The sequence below is a fragment of the Gymnogyps californianus genome, chromosome 5, assembly GCF_018139145.2.
Source record: "Gymnogyps californianus isolate 813 chromosome 5, ASM1813914v2, whole genome shotgun sequence".
Taxonomy (NCBI): domain Eukaryota; kingdom Metazoa; phylum Chordata; class Aves; order Accipitriformes; family Cathartidae; genus Gymnogyps; species Gymnogyps californianus.
This window is the reverse complement of record NC_059475.1, coordinates 32310004-32330080: the sequence shown is the minus strand read 5'-3', so window position 1 is coordinate 32330080 and position 20077 is coordinate 32310004. Positions and strand designations below refer to the sequence as shown.

At 40.7% G+C, this 20077-nt stretch overlaps 1 protein-coding gene across 1 annotated transcript in view; it reads right to left on the bottom strand.

The window, feature by feature from the left end:
- Positions 1-1348: 1348 nt before the first annotated feature.
- MAP3K9 (mitogen-activated protein kinase kinase kinase 9) overlaps positions 1349-20077 on the bottom strand; it is a 50125-nt gene continuing 31396 nt past the window's right edge. Inside the window, exons 4-11 of the mRNA XM_050897064.1 lie at positions 17202-17377; positions 14454-14694; positions 12509-12684; positions 12248-12251; positions 11607-11760; positions 6685-6797; positions 5202-6017; positions 1349-3916 (exon numbers count right to left, since the gene is read on the bottom strand). Coding sequence (XP_050753021.1) covers positions 3435-3916; positions 5202-6017; positions 6685-6797; positions 11607-11760; positions 12248-12251; positions 12509-12684; positions 14454-14694; positions 17202-17377 — 2162 coding nt within the window. The 3' untranslated portion in view covers positions 1349-3434. The remainder of the gene's footprint in view (positions 3917-5201; positions 6018-6684; positions 6798-11606; positions 11761-12247; positions 12252-12508; positions 12685-14453; positions 14695-17201; positions 17378-20077) is intronic.

Genomic DNA, 20077 nt, shown 5'->3' with positions numbered 1-20077 from the left:
ATCAGTAGAAAAAAAATTTGTGAGCTGATGGGCTCATATCTTCTCAGTACCTAGTGGAGTACAGTGAAGCTCTCCTTTGGAGATTTGGAGCACCTCAGCTCCCACAACTGGGAAGGAAAAAACCCAACAGATTAAGAAAGGAGAGAAATCAAGCCAGGATGGGATAGATGGATACAGGGAGAGGTTAAGAGCTAGCTTAAACATGCACATAGCCTCTGGGCCTCAGGACACCAGTTGCAACAGCTTTTGGGATGCATAAGGTAAAACAACTGACAACTCTTTGCCTTGAGAGCACCCTCTGCCTGTCAAAGAATACCCCACCACCTGCTAAAGCCAATAGCTTTGTTTCTACAACAGACTCCTCTTGCCTGATACTTCAGGTTAGCCACATGGCTCACAAATGGAAGACAGTCTTTGAGCATCAACCCATAACTACCTCATTTTATTTCACATGCTAGATTCAATGAAGATAACTGCATCCAAGGAGTGTTTAAAAAACAAAAAAACCCACCAAACATTATGCTTCTACCTAGTCTTTCTGGCAGCTTTGTAATAGAGAATACCTAGGTTGGAAACCCTGATCTGGATCCTCGACTCCTTGTCATCTGTCCTACCCAGTTCCTTTGATGCAGCAATGTCCATTTGGTGTTAGGGAAGATGCTCTTCAGAGCAAAATACTTCTAGTAGGTCAGCTACACACCGCTGTCACCAAGTGATTATCTAAAAGGGAGAGAGGGGAAAGGGGGTTTGATACTTCATCCTCAACTTTCCTAAGCAAAAGAGGTGACAGAACAACTTGGCTTTACAGCTGTCTTGCCTGCTGGGAACTTGACAGAAACCTTACGGTTCACTTGGTGAAAGCAACTGGCCAACTATCAGAAAGTTTAGTGGGTTGAGTTAAAACAATGTGACCTAGAAAGGTAACCTCCCATTCCATGCAAGTAAATGGATTTTAAAGATTTCTGTTTGAATGGAGCTATTCCAGGTGATGTCTTTGCAGAGCAGATGATGCTTCCTATGACATTTGTAATGATACTTTTTGGATAGAAAACATTACATTTCAGAACAGCTGATCCAGTTTTGTTTCAGACTTTTTAAAATGGTAAGGGAAACTATGAAAAACGGATAGTTTTAATCTCCTGCTTTTAAGTCCCTCTGACACAGTCTCTGACTGGGCTTTCTTGAGTTTGTTTCTATAATACAATCGAAATTAACCATCTGTTTGGGTGAGTTTTGCCTTTTTTTAAGTCTCTGGATCACAAACTGAGTGTTCAGAAATTGAAAGCAAAAGGATGAATGCTTAAGAAATCAATAATGCTAAAAGCATACATTTAACAAAAGTGTCAGAAATGTAAGTTTTCTTTTTTAAGTATCTTAGCCCCACATCAGAATACCTTGCCTACACAGTCAGTCTATCCAGCTTCAGCAGCTAGTATAGCATCATTAAGGCTAGCTCTGGAGCACTCAATGGGGAAGGCAGCAAAAAGTAATTCTGCCATTAAACATGTTTCATGGAATGTGATAAACAAGAAATGTGTGACCTTTCTACATGAAAACATACTGTAATTGCTTGGAAAAAAAGGGTGCACTTGACTAATGGCAACATGCTGGTTTAGCCCTCAAACAGAATTAAAAAAACCTTAAGTACAGTACTTCCCCACACATGCTGGTTTTTAACATCAGGTTACAAACATCTAAACACACAGGTTCTCTGTGCTGACAGCTGCAAGAAAGTATTCGGCTACACTGCCTTCACAACAGGACTGGACTGCCCTAACAGGTTCAGCACTGCATTGGCAGCACTGTCAAATCAGTTATTTGCACCCAAATGGTCAGTAGATTAGCAAATGAGCACAGATCTGTACAAAAAGAGTGAACAGATATGCTGTACCCTGCAATAAAGCAGACTACCCTATTACACTCATATAAAGGCCACATCCCTTATTTGTAATGCCAAAACTAGGGAAGAGTGAAGCTCTCATTAAAGCCAGTAAGATATACCTGCAGAGGCACAGACACATTTGCAGTCTCTGTACAGAAAACTGTGAGCATAGGCACACCCTACTTGTGTGACTTCCTCCTTCAAGACAGGGGTCTGTTCTTGCTCCAGAGTTAGGAGTTTTTACATATCTGAACAAGAATAAAGTTTTACATGTCTATAGTGCCTTTCACTCAAAGATCTCAAAGGACTTTATACCTATTACATATGTCCCAACCCCTCCCCCTGTGAGGTAGGTATTATTCCTATTATTTACAGATGGGGAAATTCAGGCACAGAGGTTACATTATTTGCCCAAGGTCACACAGTGAGTCAGTGACAAAACAAAACAGAATCCAGATGTTCTGATTCCTGTTTGCACAACCCAACTACTAACAAGCCTCAATTTCAAAAGAGCTTTAAACAAGTATCAGTGTGCATAAGAACAGTCTTGGGTTCCAAGGGCCACTCCTAAAAAGCGTAAGAAAGGAGGAAAAACAGGAAGAAAAGAAAAAGAGTGAGCGGACACATAAGTTACTTCTGCAAGCCAACACAGCTTTAAAGAAGGAGTTCCTGCTAATTCCCTTCCCAAAGCTGAGGCAGCTTGACTATGAGCCTGGGATACAGGGGGTGGGAAAAGGAGGCTGATGGAACCAGAGTTTGAAACAAAAAAAGCAAGCTAGAGTAAACAGCCATACCATAAGCCTTCATCTTTTTGAAAGCATAGGGTCATAGAAAAATAGGGCTGAGAGGGACCTCAAGAGATCATTGAAGTCCATCCAACCTGCCTTGAAGCCAGCATCAACTACACCTACTCATTCCCAACAGTCTAGTTAGTCTGTTCTCAAAGACCTCCATCAGTAGAGATGCCATGCCCTTCCTCTGCAGTCTGTTCCACCTTGCACTATGACATGAGCAAAAGACGACAAGCGAGTCTAAGTTACTTCTGCTCCTTCAGCGGGGGTACCATGATTCCCAGGCCTATCTAATGATCTGAATACATTTCAGAGAAGGTAGTCTCCAGATATTTACTTGTTTCTGTCCTGGATTCCTTGGGAAAACAAACACTGGTGTCTGCTGTAGTGTAATATTTGAGTTTTGAAAATACTGATTAATACCAGGATAGATACCAATATACTTACTGCAAGTGCCAAATCCTACAAGGTCAGTAACAAAGACTTTGATATGATAATTTTAGCTCATTGCAGATTCAAACTGCAATAAGAGGGCAGGGAAGACTACAGAAAAACCCCACAGCAAAAGTCAGCAGCTCAGAGTTGCCAAGTTTCATCCAACTGCAGACAAAAATCAGGCAGTTGAACAACACATCTTCAGCAGAGGCAGCACCATATGATCTCTGTAGCATCCCTCCATCTCACCTGTCTTCAAAGTGCATTCTCAGTGCAAAAAGTAGGATTGAATTTAGAGGGGCTCACTGTCCCCAGTGGATTTCATACTAAGACCAGAATTCTTGCTTGAGTTCATATGCTGCAGCTTTGTGTGTGTTAAGTTCACTTCTGCATAGCGGAATGGTGCTGTCCTGGCTCTGCCCCTCAGCATCTATGTCCAACAGTGTCCGCTCCTCTACAGGAAGACCCACCTGGAAAGGAAGCAGTGCAGGCAGTCCAGGTCTCTCTTCTACAGTGCTGCTGCTACTAGCAAAACAAGAGTCCAGATTGCTTGGAGTATCAGTACTTGAACTGTTGGCAGAAGATTCACCCTTGGCATTGCTGGGCGACACAAACCACCAGGGATCAAGCCGCTGCCGACTGGCTGCAGGACGTGGCCGGGGCAGGAACTCCAATGTCTTGGGTCTTTCCAGTGTGGGGTCCTGCTGTGCATTCCATCGTCTCGGGGTTGGAGGAAAAACAAGGTTGGGGTCTGGCAGGCGAGGGACCTCATTGGGATCTCTACTTGGACTAGGTGTTTTTAATACACCTATCCAAAACAGAGAATGTAAGAGAAGAGGGAAACAAGTTAGATGTCACTGCTAAATGGTTCCAACAGATCTTAGTTTATTGTATGTACACTGTAAAAACATTTTCAAAGCAGAAAGCCTCCATTCAGAATCTACAAACTCCGTATCTTCAAGATTACACCAATCTGAAGTGAATAACCAGCAGCTTTATCCCTATACTGTTCTCAACACATTGCAAGACACCTGTTTCACTGACCTATCACAAGCAGCAAGTTTTGTTCATTCTCTCATTTGCTTTCTTCAATTTTCAGACTGGAGAGCACGGATTTGACCTCCTACCAGAGGTGAGGACTCTCCAAATCCTTTGGAGGGCCCATTGCCCATTAACAGCTTGAATGGATCAGGGAGACACTTGCACAGCAGGATGTGTGACACCTGTTTGCAGCGAGCAGGACCAACTTCCTGGAAGAGCCATTTAACACTACCTACTATGGATGCTTCCTGGTTTGTTTTTGTTTAGGGGTGGGGTGAGGGATGGTGTCTGGTTTTTTTTGTTTTGGGTTTTTTTTTTTTTATAAACACAACATAACTTAAATTTTCATAAATACCATTTTAATGAGTATTCTCAGCTGCATTAAGCCACATTTTACTGCAGATTGCCATCCAACAGACAACCTCACATTTTATTTTACGATTGGGAAAAGTCTAATTAAATCCAATTTTGATTTATTATTTTAGTCTTTTTTATTCTCTGAGTTAAGGGCAAGAAAACAGGAAAGGCTTTTTTAAGTTATCAAGTCACAGCCACTCCTAAAGACTGCAACAGTGAGAACACTACCGACCCAGGAAGATCCCTCTTGCTTGCAAAGGAATAAGAGCAACAGTGGCACAGTCCCAAACCGCTTTAGAGATCCAGTTTTCACTGCCTTAAAGAGCAGAATTTACTTTGAAATTGTAACAGCAATACAAACAAGTGTATAAAGGCAATGGAGATGGAATCCCGAGGAACTGCTAAAAATGCACAATATTTGTACTTCGGTACCATCTTTGTCTAAGAAACAATACTATACTCTCCCTCACAGCACAGGGGAGCAGAGAGAGTTCCTTAGTGCAGAGATGCTGGAACAGAGACCATTACTGCATTATTCTGTTCATTATTTGTGTAAAGATAGCATCCATAAGCTCTTCTTGTGGGCTGGCCATTACAATGGATGCTGTATAACCAACATGTTTACTTCCTAACAAGTAATTATACTGTTTGGGTGTTTATTCTGAAAAGGAAAAGGAAGATGGCTGAAAACCTACCTGCTCCCAGTGCTCCAGTTAAACAGCTACTGGAAGGGCATCCACTGGTTGGGCACCCATTGACAACTAGTCCACTCCCTTTGATGGCCCCATCAGAAGGTGTGCGCCTGTGCCCGCTTTGCTGGGTGTGGGAAGAGACTGTCACATGTGTGGGAGTCAGGGACTGGTTGGGGTCTTGTTTGAACCTCTCGATCTGGACATTGACTAGTGGGTTGGTAATGGCTGGCAAGGGAGCCTTGACTGTCACTGGGCTGACAGGCATTTCATACACCACAATCTCATCACTGTCTGAGCGCAGCAGGGACCGGGTGGAATTACATTCGGAAATGGAAGACAGGGAAAGAAGGGTGAGGGATGTGGATGGCTCGCCTAGCAACAACATGGGATCCTCTTTCTTGAAGATCTTTCGGGAAGGTGGGCTAGTGCTCCTGCGTGGGCGTCCGGTTCGCTGGAAAATGCTGTCACGCTTCTTCTTCTCTTCCTTGGGTGCCTCTGGCTCCTCCTCAATCAGAAGCTGACACTTCCCTGCTTCTAACAGATCAAAACCCAGGCCTGCAGCAGCCAGCACTGCTCCACAGCCAAGCAATGCAACCTCACATCGCTTGTGGTGGGAGCCACTACGTTTGAGGCTGTTGGTGGGTGTCAGCTGCGGGGTACTAGTAGCAGAGTTCACAGGGGTGGACTCCTCATTGGCATCACTAGAAGGGCCATCCCAGTCTTCATTCTTCTGAAATGGGATGCAGAGGTATGACTGATTGTGCCCAGGTGAAGGGTGCACTTTGCCCTCCCCATTAAGACATTCACTGTCTTCATCATCTGGAAAGCAAATGAAAGCAGACTTTGCATGGATGTAACATTTTCACTGGCAAATTTCATTGTCTTACAAATATATATGAAAATAAGCTTCTCCTCAGAAGATGCAACTGTCCTCATCACAAGCATCGTTCACCAACTGCCAAATACTCACAGGCTATTGTCTCCAAAGCAGATAGGCTAAGACAAGTAACTGGAAACACTATCAAAGTGGAAGAAATTAGTGACACATTAATCTATTTGGGATCAATTGCAGAACAGCATTTCAGAAGCAATCTACATCTCAGTTACTTCTAGAGTAAATTTATATGTTTGGGAATGAGAAGCAAAAGGTAGGAAAATTATGAGGATCTCTCCTTGCAAGTGAAGGTATATCCATGCTGCACATCTAAATATCATTAACAGGAAAGGAGCTGAGAGGTAACATGGAGCTAGAGGGGAACTGAGAGAAGCTTGTTAGCTTGACAGATAGGAAGCACAAGCAGAGATTTGAACAAAAAGAAAATCCAGAAGGAGAAAGTAGTTACTTCACAAAGAATAAAAGAAAAACGGATACCACCAAAATGAAAACATTGCTGTAAGGTACCAGGTGAAGATCAGGAAAGGAGAGGTTCATTCAAATGTGAATGGAAGTGGGGATGAGAATATAAAGTCCAGGGAATTCCTTTACCTATCTCTGCCAAGCTGGTGAATCCAGGAAAAGCAGGCGCAGTTCTCTGGATCTTCCCAAGGTTCGGTGCACTGGATGACCACTGTTTGTATCCTTCTACCAGAGCTTTCAGACTGAAATAGTAGAAAGATGGAGAAAATGTACCATGCTTACAACTGATTTTCATTCCCCCTTCTATATTCTCTATTGCTCTACTTAGGGTATGCATGTATCCATCTTAATTACATAGATTTGAAGTCCTCCCATAGCAAGACATTTTGCATCTATACAGCACCCTAAAATACAAAGTCAAAAAGTCCCTCCCTCATTTGTTACACGATGGCAGTCAAAAGACCTCTGCTGATAACCAACAGCTATGAATGCAGAATAATAGAAAGCACCACTACAAAATCAGATGAAACATTTTCTTTTTAAACCAAGGCAAACCTACCATGGCAGGTAAAAAATAAAGTGCTCAGCAGGAGGAGGGGAAAAATATCTCCAAAACCATTTCCATGTGAAATACAAATGAACAATGAAAGTCAAAGATCACTCACTGGGACAATAATATGCTAAAGTCATTGTAACAGAAAAGTCATGCCTCTATATTAGAAACCCCAATATTTCTCCTCTAAAGAAAACACTGCATTGAAGTACAGACAGTTAAAAGCATATGTTCTAGATTATGGAAAAATAGGTAACTAAAATCATAAATCATGTCATTGTTTCTTTTACTTACAGACAAAAACCCCCAAAACCCACAGAAACAAACAAGTGAAAAAATCAAAACCAAACCTCTACTTGGATGTCACCTGCATTTAAATGTATGTCACCAGGCACCTGAGCTTATTAGTAGTCCCTATTCATAGGTATTCATTACCATCATCCTATTTGTTCCCTGCAGTACTTTCATGACATCAGAAACAATTTTAGTAAGCAGCACAACTTTCTGACATATCAACACTCAAAGTTTTATTGTTCAGTTATCAATATAGTCTGAACTGGGAGATTTCTGGTGCCTTTCTCCAAACTCCAACATGAAACACATCGTAGTGTTGGTGAAAAGCTAACATACACTTAGGATAGACAGAAATTGAATGAAAGGAGTAAAAAGATCCGTGGATAGTCTGAATTATCTCAACTGGACACACAAGAGCATCAACTTGTTATTGAAAGAACAGAAGCCTTAAGAGATGAGACCTCTTCCAGCTCCATTACTAACTTGCATTGTTCTTTGATAAGACACATAATTCATTACAATCCTTCCCTTACAGAGAAAGGATATGAGCACACAGAAGTTCTCTCATGATTCTTACTTTCCACCAGAATCACTCTGCATTTCTAAGATGGCTTCCACTGCAGGATTTCAAAGTTTTATTGTATCAGTTTTTTTGCCTTGATATGTATTTTTCCTCTATTCTCTACCTAACTGGGGATGCCCCACTTGTCACCAAACTATATTGCTATAGCAAGGTCAGAAGGTCTAAACTTGATTCAGCACATGTTCGGTTGGTTGATGACCGTGCTACATTACACTGAAAGTACCCTGTGCCGTTCTCAACTGTCTTGAAAGTCCTTCATTTTCCCCCCATTTACCATTCTGGCACATGCAGTACCCTGCTATGAACCCGAATCCAGACAGCACAGTGCTGAATCCTACTTGTCAAGACAGACAACCACATGGTTTTACAACAGAGATGCAATTCAGCGTGTGGGTCTGTTCCGATTTACTCCCTCCATACTATACTCAGCTATGTAACACAACCCACCAAATAATGTATGTTGTATCTAAATTATCCATGTATATAACATGCATAGTTAGGATAAATACTATAAATAGAGCAGCATATTAAGGGAAAGCTGGTGAGTGAAAACAAACCATGTTAGCAGTGTGATCACCTCCAAAAGTAAATGTCAAAGCTCTTACAATACGGGAAGACAACTATTGAGGAAGGCAAGATTTCCATGGAGCTGGGAAAACACATACTCTGTTCTCTATATGCAGAGATAGCAAAGTTGTAAGTGATAGGCAGCAGTAATCTTCAGTTTAGCCTTCACTTCACAGTCATAGTTATCTAAAGGGTCTTGGGAATTGCCCTTTATTGTACAGCAGCACACATCAACTTAGTTTGCTTCCTTATGACTTCTCAGAGCAATCTTCCCTTGCAAAAACCAGACTGAGGATTTGCTGTTACTGACAAAGCACAGATCAATCTGAACAGAAAGATAAATAGCTACCAGAATAATTTCAAGGCTTGCTACGTTTGCCTCAAGGTTATAAAATCTTCATCCTTCCCTTTTATTTTTCACTCCTTCTCTCTCCCCCCAAATTACACACAGACCCCAAAGACCTGTGGATAGCTGCACATCCTCTTAATTAGACAGTAGTGTACATTTGAAAACAATTCAAAACATGCCGACTTACGAGTACATTCCCACCATAGCAGCGTTATGTGTTACTGCTCCAAGGAAAGAGCAACTGTAATGATTTGAAAGCACTAGCAGCAAAACTATCTATTTCAGTCACCAGCATGACAATTCAGGAACCTGAAGACTTCTTACCTGTAATCTGTTTAGATTAAATGACAGGAAGGTTATTACTCTGTTTGTTGTATTATGGTTGAGTTACTTCTCTGTTGCCTTTTTCTACTGAGAAGTCAAAAGCATCTCTCTCTAGGAGTGGTAGGGTGATAAGGCTTATTTGCTTAGCAAATTGCAAAAAACTTCCCTACAACTGCAAGACGGCATCTCTGGTGTCTTAATACCATTCTGTAACACCATGTTGAGACATTAACACAATACTGTCATGAATAAAAAGTGTCTGTTCCCAGGCTCACCCCTATTTAGCTTGCAAGGTTTTAAGACGTAACTTTTAAAGGACTACGACTACCCCACATCCAGTGTCACCTTCCATAAAATCAGTACCACCACCACCGTGAAAACTTAACCAGGGTAAAGATCACCCACGCCATAGTAAGAGTCTGAGACTAATCAATGCCAAGTTTAAGACAATTATGACTTCACCATATATCCTTGAGGATATACCCATAAGATCACAACTGAACTGTCACAACACCAGTCCAACATAAAGCTTCATCCCGTCCCTGCAAATCAGCACAGCAGCCTTCTGCTACTGTGCATACTCCTTATGCTCAAAGATAAATGCAGAAGGGTGAATAAGCACTGTATAATCTTTTCATGACTGCCTTTACTTGACGTTAATTATAGGTCAGTTTACTTATGCTAGAGAATTTCACTGCAATTCCCACAATGTAATTGCATAAATTTGGAATTACCTCCTGTGGAGAACACAGGGAAAGTGATTAAAAAAAAAGATGAAGATTCAAGTTCCCTTGATCAGAATCATGTAAGCAGCTAGAATAGCAGCACTGCTGCCTCCAGAACAGCGTCGTAAGACTTGAAATGGACTTTTCTATCCTAAGTTTAGCTCTTCGCTTTACCCCAATTTTTATCCCTCTACCATCTAAAATTAGAATTAAAAAATCCTAAAAATAGCAAGCACTCTCTTTTGAGTCACTAACGTTTACTGCAACTTTTAAATTAAAGTCTGTAGTTGGGCATGATCTCAGCAAGAAGCAGTAGTTCATTGTATGTTAACCATACTGCCCTCTCAGCAACACTATCGGGTTTCACATGCTCTGCAAAATGCCATAGCTGTATTGAGTCTCCCTGGAAAAGGTGATGAATACTATAGAACACCTCAGTTGTAGAGAACAGGATAGTTTTAAGAGCAACCATGCTTAGCAAGCAACTCCTTTCCAGCTGTCTGTGCCCAAAAGCAATTCAGTGCTTCAGACTGTACAGTAATGAACAGAAAACTGAAGAGCTTTATTCCCAGAATTCTAAGAACATGATTTCAAGGTAGAAGTGTTTTTCTACCAGCCTCAGTGATCTCCTGCCCTTTTATATAATAATGACTGTAAAGTGTGACATCTGTTTTAATTCTGTAGAATGCTATACTTCATCTACTGAATAGGTAAAGCATAGGCAGCAGTCAAAGAAGCTTCCTCCACACTGCCCTGTTAACATGTCAAGAGTTCCTTTGAGGGAAAACATATTTAATGTCATTAGAACACTTAGATCCAGGCCCTCTTGCAGAGGACTGCAATAACGATGCATTATGTAAACGTCTATTTTCCAGGAATTTCACACCTGAGCACATAATATTAAAGGTAAGTTATAAGCAGTTACTTTATTTTCCCTGCTAAAAAATACGACAAGAGTCAATCTATCAATTTAGCAGGGGAAAAAGCTTCAAACTCCACTAAAAATCACAAGGCATTCAAACCTCTTAGAGGATGAAAATACTCCTAATGTTTAAAGCAGCATTTCGGCAATGATCCACTGGAGTCCTGGTTTAAGTAATTTACACACACACAAAAAAAGAAGTCACAGAACAAGAACCTATAGAAATAGAGGTACAACCTGTATCTCTACAAAAATTACTTTCAGGATGTTTTCACTCAAGGTGTGTGTCCTTTTCAAAAGCCTGAAGAGAAGATATTTGCCTGGCTCTACCAGATACTTTTTAAATAACAGCATTTAAGACAAGAAAAAGCATAGCTGAGAATTGTAAAAGAGAAGTAGTTTCAGATATGATAGGAAACTACAGGAAGTTGAGCCTGAAAATAAAGAAAAGCTACTAGAGAAACAGTTTTACACAGCTAAGAAGTTCTACTGCTTACAAACACACATAACAAGGTAATAGCAGACAGTGAAAGCATCAGTCAGTGCTGGACCTCTAGCAAGGGACTGAATGCAATGCAGTTTTGTAATCTGTTCTGAATTTCTAACATCTCTGGTACAGCAAATAAGTTTGGAAGCAGAAAAGGGTTTGTAAGAGGATAGGCAAATCTCCTGTGAGCCAGCTCATAACCAGTTTTAGAACCTGGAAACCAGTCTTGTTCCAGGCCCTCTCTTACCCATCTTCTCCTGCACCCAGTTCCTTGTGACAAAGTGAGCTCGGTCCCCAAGTGCGTCCCTTTTTCTTCTGGCCTCTCTTCTCCTCTTCCTCTCCTTCCTCCTTTGGAAGGACTGAGCTTCGTCCCCATGTTTTACTGCTTTCAGCAGGAGTCACTTCACAAGTGGGAAGAACAGTGGAAAATGGGAAAGAAAAATGGATACACAAATTAAAGAATTGGTTCCACAGCAACATAAAGAATAAAACACAGGCCAGAACACAAATGTTAATGAAAACATCCATTCAGGCTTCTTTCCCATAATTCTGACCATTTATCAACACAGATCTAACAACCAGATCCCTTCAAAATCAGTATAGATAGGCTTTACAGCTTTACTCCATCACTGGTTTCTCTTTTAGAACCACCAGTTTGATACCAGACACACAAGTGTCATGACATCCAATACAAACACTACACATTAATTAACATCCCTCTTATGCTTCCAATACAAACACTACACTTTAATTAACATCCCTTTTATGCTTCCAATATATGCTTTTCTGCCTAATTCTGTTTTATTATGGGAACACTATTTTCATGACAAGTGCCCTTGTTTTTCTTTCCTTCCAACACTAACTTAATCCACTTCAATAGTGTTTTACAGATCTAATTCTGCAAATTAGTGTTTTTAAAAATTAACCTGTACACCTAAGGAATGTATTTTGTATACAATCAAACAACAATATTTCAAGAACTTAGGTAAGTAAGGTTTGGACTCCAAAGAAGGTGATACTCCCCCCCATCACCAACACACTCCATTTTTCTCTCTAAATGCATACATGCAGGGCACAAGGCAAACATTTTAGGAGTTTTTTTTTTTTTCTTAACAGTCCTGTCCTAGATATGGAATCTTGGCATCTTACCACGCTGACAGACTGCACATTTCCCAAATTCAATACTACATTGAGCTCCTTACACTGTATGGCCCTGAGTCTGGGAATAATGGTAGGACTTGCAGGAGGGCTGGAGCAACTACTGATCAAGCTTTTCCTTTTATCCATCGTTGGAGAAGCCTGCACAGTGAATTTATGCTGGAAATCTGTTTACCAAAAGAAAAAGAAAAAAATCAAAACAAAAGCAGAAAGACACAGTTAAAATTCTTTTTTTAATATAAGAAAAAAGAAATAATAATTTATGGTAACTTTCAAAGATCGCAATTTACAAGATCTATGTAGAAATGAAGTTTTACAGCCAATCGCTATCCCCCCATCGTACACACAGTTACTTCAGAACAAAGATGTGCGCTCACACTCATGAAGATGTATCTTCTTAGTGTAAGTGTGAGATACTTTGCTCGTTTTGGCTGGGATAGAGTTACTTTTCTTCATAGTAGCTGGTATGGGCTACGTTCTGGATTTCTGCTGGAAAAAGTGTTGATAATACAGGGGTGTTTTCACTGTTGCGGAGCAGTGCTTACATAGAGTCAAGGCCTTTTCTGCTTCTCACCCCATCCCACCAGTGAGTAGGCTGGGGGTGCACAAGAAGCTGGGAGGGGACACAGCTGGGACAGCTGACCCCAACTGACCAAAGGGATATTCCATACCATAGGATGTCATGCTCAGCATATAAAGCTGGGGGAAGAAGGAGGGGGGGGAGACATTCAGATTGATGGCGTTTGTCTTACCAAGTAACCATTATGCGTGATGGAGCCCTGCTTCCTGGAGATGACTGAACAGCTGCCTGCCGATGGGAAGTACTGAATGAACTCCTTGTTTGGCTTTGCTTGTGTGCATGGCTTTTGCTTTACTTATTAAACTGTCTTTATCTCAATCCACGAGTTTTCTCACTTTTACCCTTCTGATTCTCTCCCCCATGCCACCGAGGCGGGGAGTAAGCGGCTGTGTGGTGCTTAGTTGCCAGCTGGGGTTAAACCACAACAGATATATACACACACACACAGATCCCCATGCGTTGAGTGACATTTATGCCAAAGTATATCCCTGTATAAACTCCTTTCACCTTATCTCTCAGTTTCTTAAGCTAAGCAAAACCACCAGCAATAGCTGTTTACAGACCTAAAGAAAGGCATAGTTAACATGCACATTTTATCATCATTGCTCTTCTGAACAGCCAGTCTCTCTCAGAAAACAAAGAATACAGCGTAAGCCATCATCCTTGAGGTAATGATGAGCCTTTGGTGATTTACAAAACCCACGCTTTTGTTCTTTTACAAATTTGAATCTCCATACACAATCTGCAGCAGAAATGCTAAGGATTCAATATTTCTGAAAATCACCATCTTCACTCTTAAGAGTGACTTCCTTGACATCTCACCAATATTTAACGTTTCTTCCAGAAGGGTGGTATTAGAGGTCTCCTGTGTGCTAATATGAGTTCACATATGAACTAGCAATGTAGGGCTGTAGTCTCGCAGCTATCAACGTATTTTTGATAACTTCTGGATTCCTGCACCAAGAAATCCAGTAGATTATGGTTTCTGCTGCAGCATTATGTAGAATATTCCCAGAGCAAGAACCTCCATCATTCCTTATGTACATCCTTTATTAAACTGACCATTTTGACTATTAACATGTTAAACTGCAACACCAACATTTTTCTCATGAACCTCATACAGCCACTGACTAACAAACATGTAACATCTCAAATTTACTTCTGGCCTTCATACTTGGAACTTTGCGAAATGCTAGCCACAAGAGCATCAATTTTAGTTTCTTGATCCCAAAGAGGCATGTTTTTCCCAAAGTACATTCAATAGTAATGCATAAGTATCAGTAGAAAGGAGCTACCAAAGCTACAGTTTCACCTGTTCCTCCCATTTCACTTGACACAGCCTAACATGTCACCAACCTGAAGGCAGGCTGATATGATTGCCATCTTTTAACTTGAGCCGGTTCCTCTTGAACTTCCCCATGCGTTTCTTCACCCGAGGCTTCTCCTGACACAGCTGGTGGATGATGATGTTGAGCTCCCTTTCCAGGATGTCAATCTCGCGTTCTGCCAGCTCCTGTTCCCGCCTTCGTAGCAACTCCTCATGGTTCTTCTGTTCAACAGCAGCACGAGTCAGCTCTTCTTCCCATGTGCGCAGCTCCTGCAGGGAGATAAGAAAGGAGAAACGAAAAGCTACCTTGTGGCCTGTGGGTTAAGACTAACATTACCTATTCTGAAGGTATAGCAGCAATGACTTGTGCTCACAGCACTGCTAGCACCACTGTTTAAAGGCTCAGCTGAAAGCCAAAAACCTAAAACAATCCTCAAGAACTTCTATGCTTGTCATTCAAGGTCCTTCATATCAGTATTAAAATTTGGACATTGGCACTTGTGAGGCCACACCTGGAATCCTGTGTCCAGTTCTGGGCTCTCCAGTACAAGACAGATATGGACATACTGGAGAGAGTCCAATGAAGGGCCATGAAGATGATTAAGAGACTGGAGCATCTCTCTTATGAGGAAGGGCTGAGAGAGATGGGACTGTTTATCCCAGCAAAGAGAAGGCCTGGGTGGGGGGAAGGGGGATCTTATCAGTGTATATAAAAACCTGAAGGAAGGATACAAAGAAGATAGAGCCAGGCTCTTTTCAGCAGTGCCTAGTGACAGGACAAGAGGCAATGGGCACATGCAGACACACAGGAGATTCCCTCTGAACACTTTTTTACTGTGAGTGTTACTGAGCGCTGGCACAGGTTGCCCAGAGAGGTTGTGGAGTCTCCCTCCTTGGAAATATTCAAAAGCCATCCGGACATGGTCCTGGGGAGCTGGCTCTAGGTGACCCTGCTTGAGTAGGGGAGTTGGACCACATGACCTCCAGAGGTCCTTCCAACTTCAACCATACTATGATTCTGTGAAAAGGCACTGAATCCTAAATTCAGTGTCATGAGAAAATATGCTGGGTATCTGACATGAACATGTTTACAAGAGCCATTTGAGAGTACCATGCATATGGGAACCCATTTTGGAAGATTTATTCATGACATTGAAAAGAATTAATCCTTGCTTTCCTGTTCAGTAAGTACCTATGTTAGTTTCAGTATTGACTGAAACTGTTTAAAAATAACCTTGCCATCTCATGCATCATAAAATAGCAAAAAACACAGCTCAAACAAAAATGAACGAAGGAAACGTCATCACGAGGTCATTCTCATCATTTTCCACCAAGCATGGCTGCTCCTTCAGCATAAAGATGCATAAGACAAACTTTTCAATCTTTCCCTTGTTGACAAAATGAATCAACTGAAATTGTCCTTGAGATCTCAAAATGTCTTTTCACTGCACTCCTCTCACCACAAGGACAAAAGAATTCCGCACTCAGAATAATTAACTCCAGCTAGCTAATTCCACTGCAGAAGGTAAACACTGAAGAATTCAAGTTAAACTTCGGATAGATAATCAGATAGATTTTAGTTTAGATTTTGTTTGGTTTTTGTTTTTTTTTTTAATAATGTTATTGTTACCTGTCCCATCACCACAGAGGTTTGGTACATTTTACTCATGAGGTGAACAGGACATAAAATTCTCTTTCTCTCTTGCTACAGAGGAATACAGTACTCAAAACCTGAGGGCAGTCTAGCTACTACTGTTTGGTCTTCTGTTTGTCTGTTTAAGTTTCTGGTTTTCAAAAACTATTCCAAAACAGTTATGCCACGGGACAACAGCAGCAGGGAAATGCCTATTAGCTATTTTATTTTTCCCAAAAGCTACTATAATATGTGAATAGAAATGTTTTAAGTATTGTTGTAGGACTTCTCTCCCCTGCCCCAAGGTCTCCTTTTCTTTCTCTCTGCCTCCTACACCAACTTCTGAGCCCAAATCAAGTTGGCTGCTTATTACGAATTTATTTTTAGGCAAGAGACCGTGAACTTAGAAAAATATTATTACTTTAGTGATTCCACTGCAGTTATTTCATACCAACAACTGTAAAGACAGTCTCTGTAAGGACCTTAACATAGATGCAGCAACCTGTGCTTTCTGCAAGTATGCTGGAAGAAAACTTTAGCTTTTTCACATCTACTCTTTGAGGCTGATGGTCACAATTCCTTTTATTCCTGCTAGCATTTTTGTTTCCTGCTATTTACCCAGATGGACTTCCATTATAACAGTTATTGGACCATTCCCCTGGTAGCACTTGTGTTTATTATAGTCTATCCACTTTGGCTGTGCTCAAAACCTGGAAAACACAAACCTGACAAAACCAAAGCTGTAATGTTTGCTAGAGTATATATGCTGAAACTACCCCGCCTACTTTTACTGTTAACAGTTGTCATTGGGCTTCTCAATTAAGATGCTAACAGTGAAATAGTTATTAGATGCATTAAACAATGAAAACAACTCATCATAGCAGTTTGCACAGCCTATAATGGAAGCTCACCACAATATTAGAAAGTAGTAGCAGCAGCTCAGGATACAGGTATTTATTTTAGTCATGATTCTGCCCTTGTGTGCATCATAACCTGCCATTGATTTGGAGACTTATTACAAGCTCTAGTAAAGCACATACAAAATTAACTCTGGGATGCACTGAACGATGATCCCTGTTTGAATTATGAAATGGGAAAATTATAATCCAGAGAGCACAAGCATGGAGTGTTTTTCTCTACTTACCTTTTCTTTGGCTCTGAGCTGATCAAACATCTCTTGGATCTCTTGTTTCCAGTCTTCCTGCAGGGAGTGGAAGGAATCTTTGGGCATTTCAAAGAAACCAGACTCTTCTATGGCGGTGAGATGGTCTAGGATACTGGCAAAGGAAGGTCGTGAGTGTGGGTCAGGGTTCCAACAATCTAGAATAGGACAAAGACAAGCAACTGTTAAGCATCTCTTAGTATGGAGGTTTGAGAGGATGAGTAGTACTTTACTGATCCCCAGTGGCTAAGAGTGGCATGCACACTGTGTTACCCCATCTTTCCCATTTCCCACTTGCATTGACTATTGTCCGATCATAAGTATGGAATTCATGCTTTCACGTTTATACAATATCCAACATCACTTAAAATCTTGAACTACCTGGTCTCTAGGTTCTATTGCAATAATATGCCAAGTAAAACAGAGGTTTACTGATTTTACAGAAAGTTACATTTTCAAGAATATATTAAAAAATTGTAAATAATTTCCTTAAATATTTTGCTTTAAGTTGTATGTGCTCACAGAGTGGAGATACTATGCAAGACTCTTGCAAACAGTTCTTTTATCACACTTACACTGCAGAGTTAACAGCCATACTGCAGAAGGATATCTAACAGAGTTCTTTCTAATGCCAAACTCTAATACTAAGCTGAGTCATTATGAATCTCTTCCACAGAACTGAAAATCTCTCCAGCAAAGCAGACTGGGCATAATTTGAGTGAAAATAGGAGATTCAAGTAAATTATGACATCAAACAGTGCATTTGGAGTTTTCTTATTTTTAAGGGTTCTTTTTTATTATTTGAGAGAAAACTGTTTGATCAGGCTTTTTTCTTTTGCTTTTAAGAGAAACCACAGATAAACAAGCTTTTCCATTTACAATCTAATGCAATGACTTACCCAACTACAGAGCTCTAAAAATGCAGAATTTAAGGTACCCATCTTACCACATGAGGCAACTCAACCAGCAATAATACAAAAAGATACTTCTTTTACAGTGATGGGAATTGAACATTGAAAACAGAAACAGAAATAGAAAATGGTATGACGTTACATCTCAAGCTACGAAATCATTAAGAATGTTTTTTAAAAGCCATTAAGTCAAAATGTTTGACTTAACAACACTTTTGAATAGGAAATTCTTACTCATTCAGTCTTTCCTCTTACTTCACCCTTATTTCTACTCCTTCAGAAAACATCACTTTCTCATTCTATATTGTCCCGTACTGGCACTTACACAGGTTCAACAAGTATCCTTATTCTCTTTAGTACTGCTAGACTCCTGCATGCCAAAATTTGAGAAGACCCAAACAGAAAAACTTAGCATTCACGTATATTTCTAGGGAATACAGCTTTTGTGCATGAATGGAAGAAACTAACACATGGGTCTCTCTCAATATGCTCATATTATCATTGCTCTAAATGGTCACTGGATTCAAGACACACATTACTGCAGCACGAGGCAAGAGTTCAACAATAAAAATGTTCTAAAGTTTCCTAGACTTTACAGTTGGAAAAGAGGAAACATTCTTTAAAAAATTTTGGCTATGTCCCACAAGACATTAATTCATCAGTTTTGTGGATTGAAATACACCAAGCAGCAGCTGTAATTGAAAATAAATAACACTTCACAAAATCTGTGCAACTGCTGAGGCTTGGTTTTGCAGGTCTCTTCTTTGATTTTAGCGTTACTGAGATTTTGCATTTGGGAGCTTTGGTTTCAAAACTGCTGGTATCAAGATGCTGGTATTTAAGCATCTGATCAGGTTCCAGGAGGCATAAGCTGGAACACATTTGTGTTTATGGATTTCAAATTGCTTCTTATCAAAACAGAGAACTGAGGATGTTAAAGAGTGCTCTGAAGGTCCCCTGCTGATGACCAATTAGTAGCAATGGGTGATACAGCTGGACTGTCAGTGCCATAATCCCTGCCTCTTTACCCCAGGTTTTAAGCATGGCAAAGCAAACATGACCCAAAGTAAAACAAAATGCTGCAGCCAGCCAAATGCATGAATGAGTGAACAGGATAACTATGCAGGTGGCCTGTAGCTTTTCTTTTCCCAGGCCCAGATCTGCCATTATTTGCACTAATGAGGACAGTTGTAACATACAAGTCTTTTCTGTGAAGAGGGAAAGTTCAGCTTTGTTGTCTCAGTGAAGACCACCAGGGCAGTAATTCAAAAGTAAAAGCAGCATTAGGGGAACAAGAGTTCACCCAAGATGGGAAACAGCCTGTTCGAAAAACAGTTTTGGTGAAGGGGCAGAAAGCAATTGTTTTCTTGTTCTCTTCTTACCCCTGCACATGGAGAAGCCAAGCGTTCCAAAGCCATGTGGGTGCTCACCCCTATGCTGCTGGGTTCAAGCACAGGCCATATGCCTCTACCTGACTTTCCCAATAGAGGGCATTATTAACCCCAGCAGCAGATACCTCACCTATATTTAAGAAAACCAGGGTCTTGTTTTAGGGAACCATGTCAAAATAAACTGCTCTGGCACAACACTGAGCTGGTAGTTCCATTAACTCTTTCAGATGCAGTTTCTTGCTTTACATTGCTTCCAAGCTACTATAACTGCAACTCTGCTGCTGTTTACTATCCAGTAAGATATTTCTTTTTCAGCACAACAGTATGTGAAATTTTCTACTTTAACTTAACTGAAGCCTGTAACCTACAGAAAAGACCAGAAAAAACGCAAGTATTCTAAAAGCAGCGAAATTTATCAGAAACATTTTCTTGCATGAATCAAATTCCATTCTTGGGGCTAAAAACACCACCAGAGGCCACAGAATATCAGTTCTATGTTCTGACTCATTCTTTGCTCACTAAGACTATAACACATTTGATTTCTCTTTACCTCAGT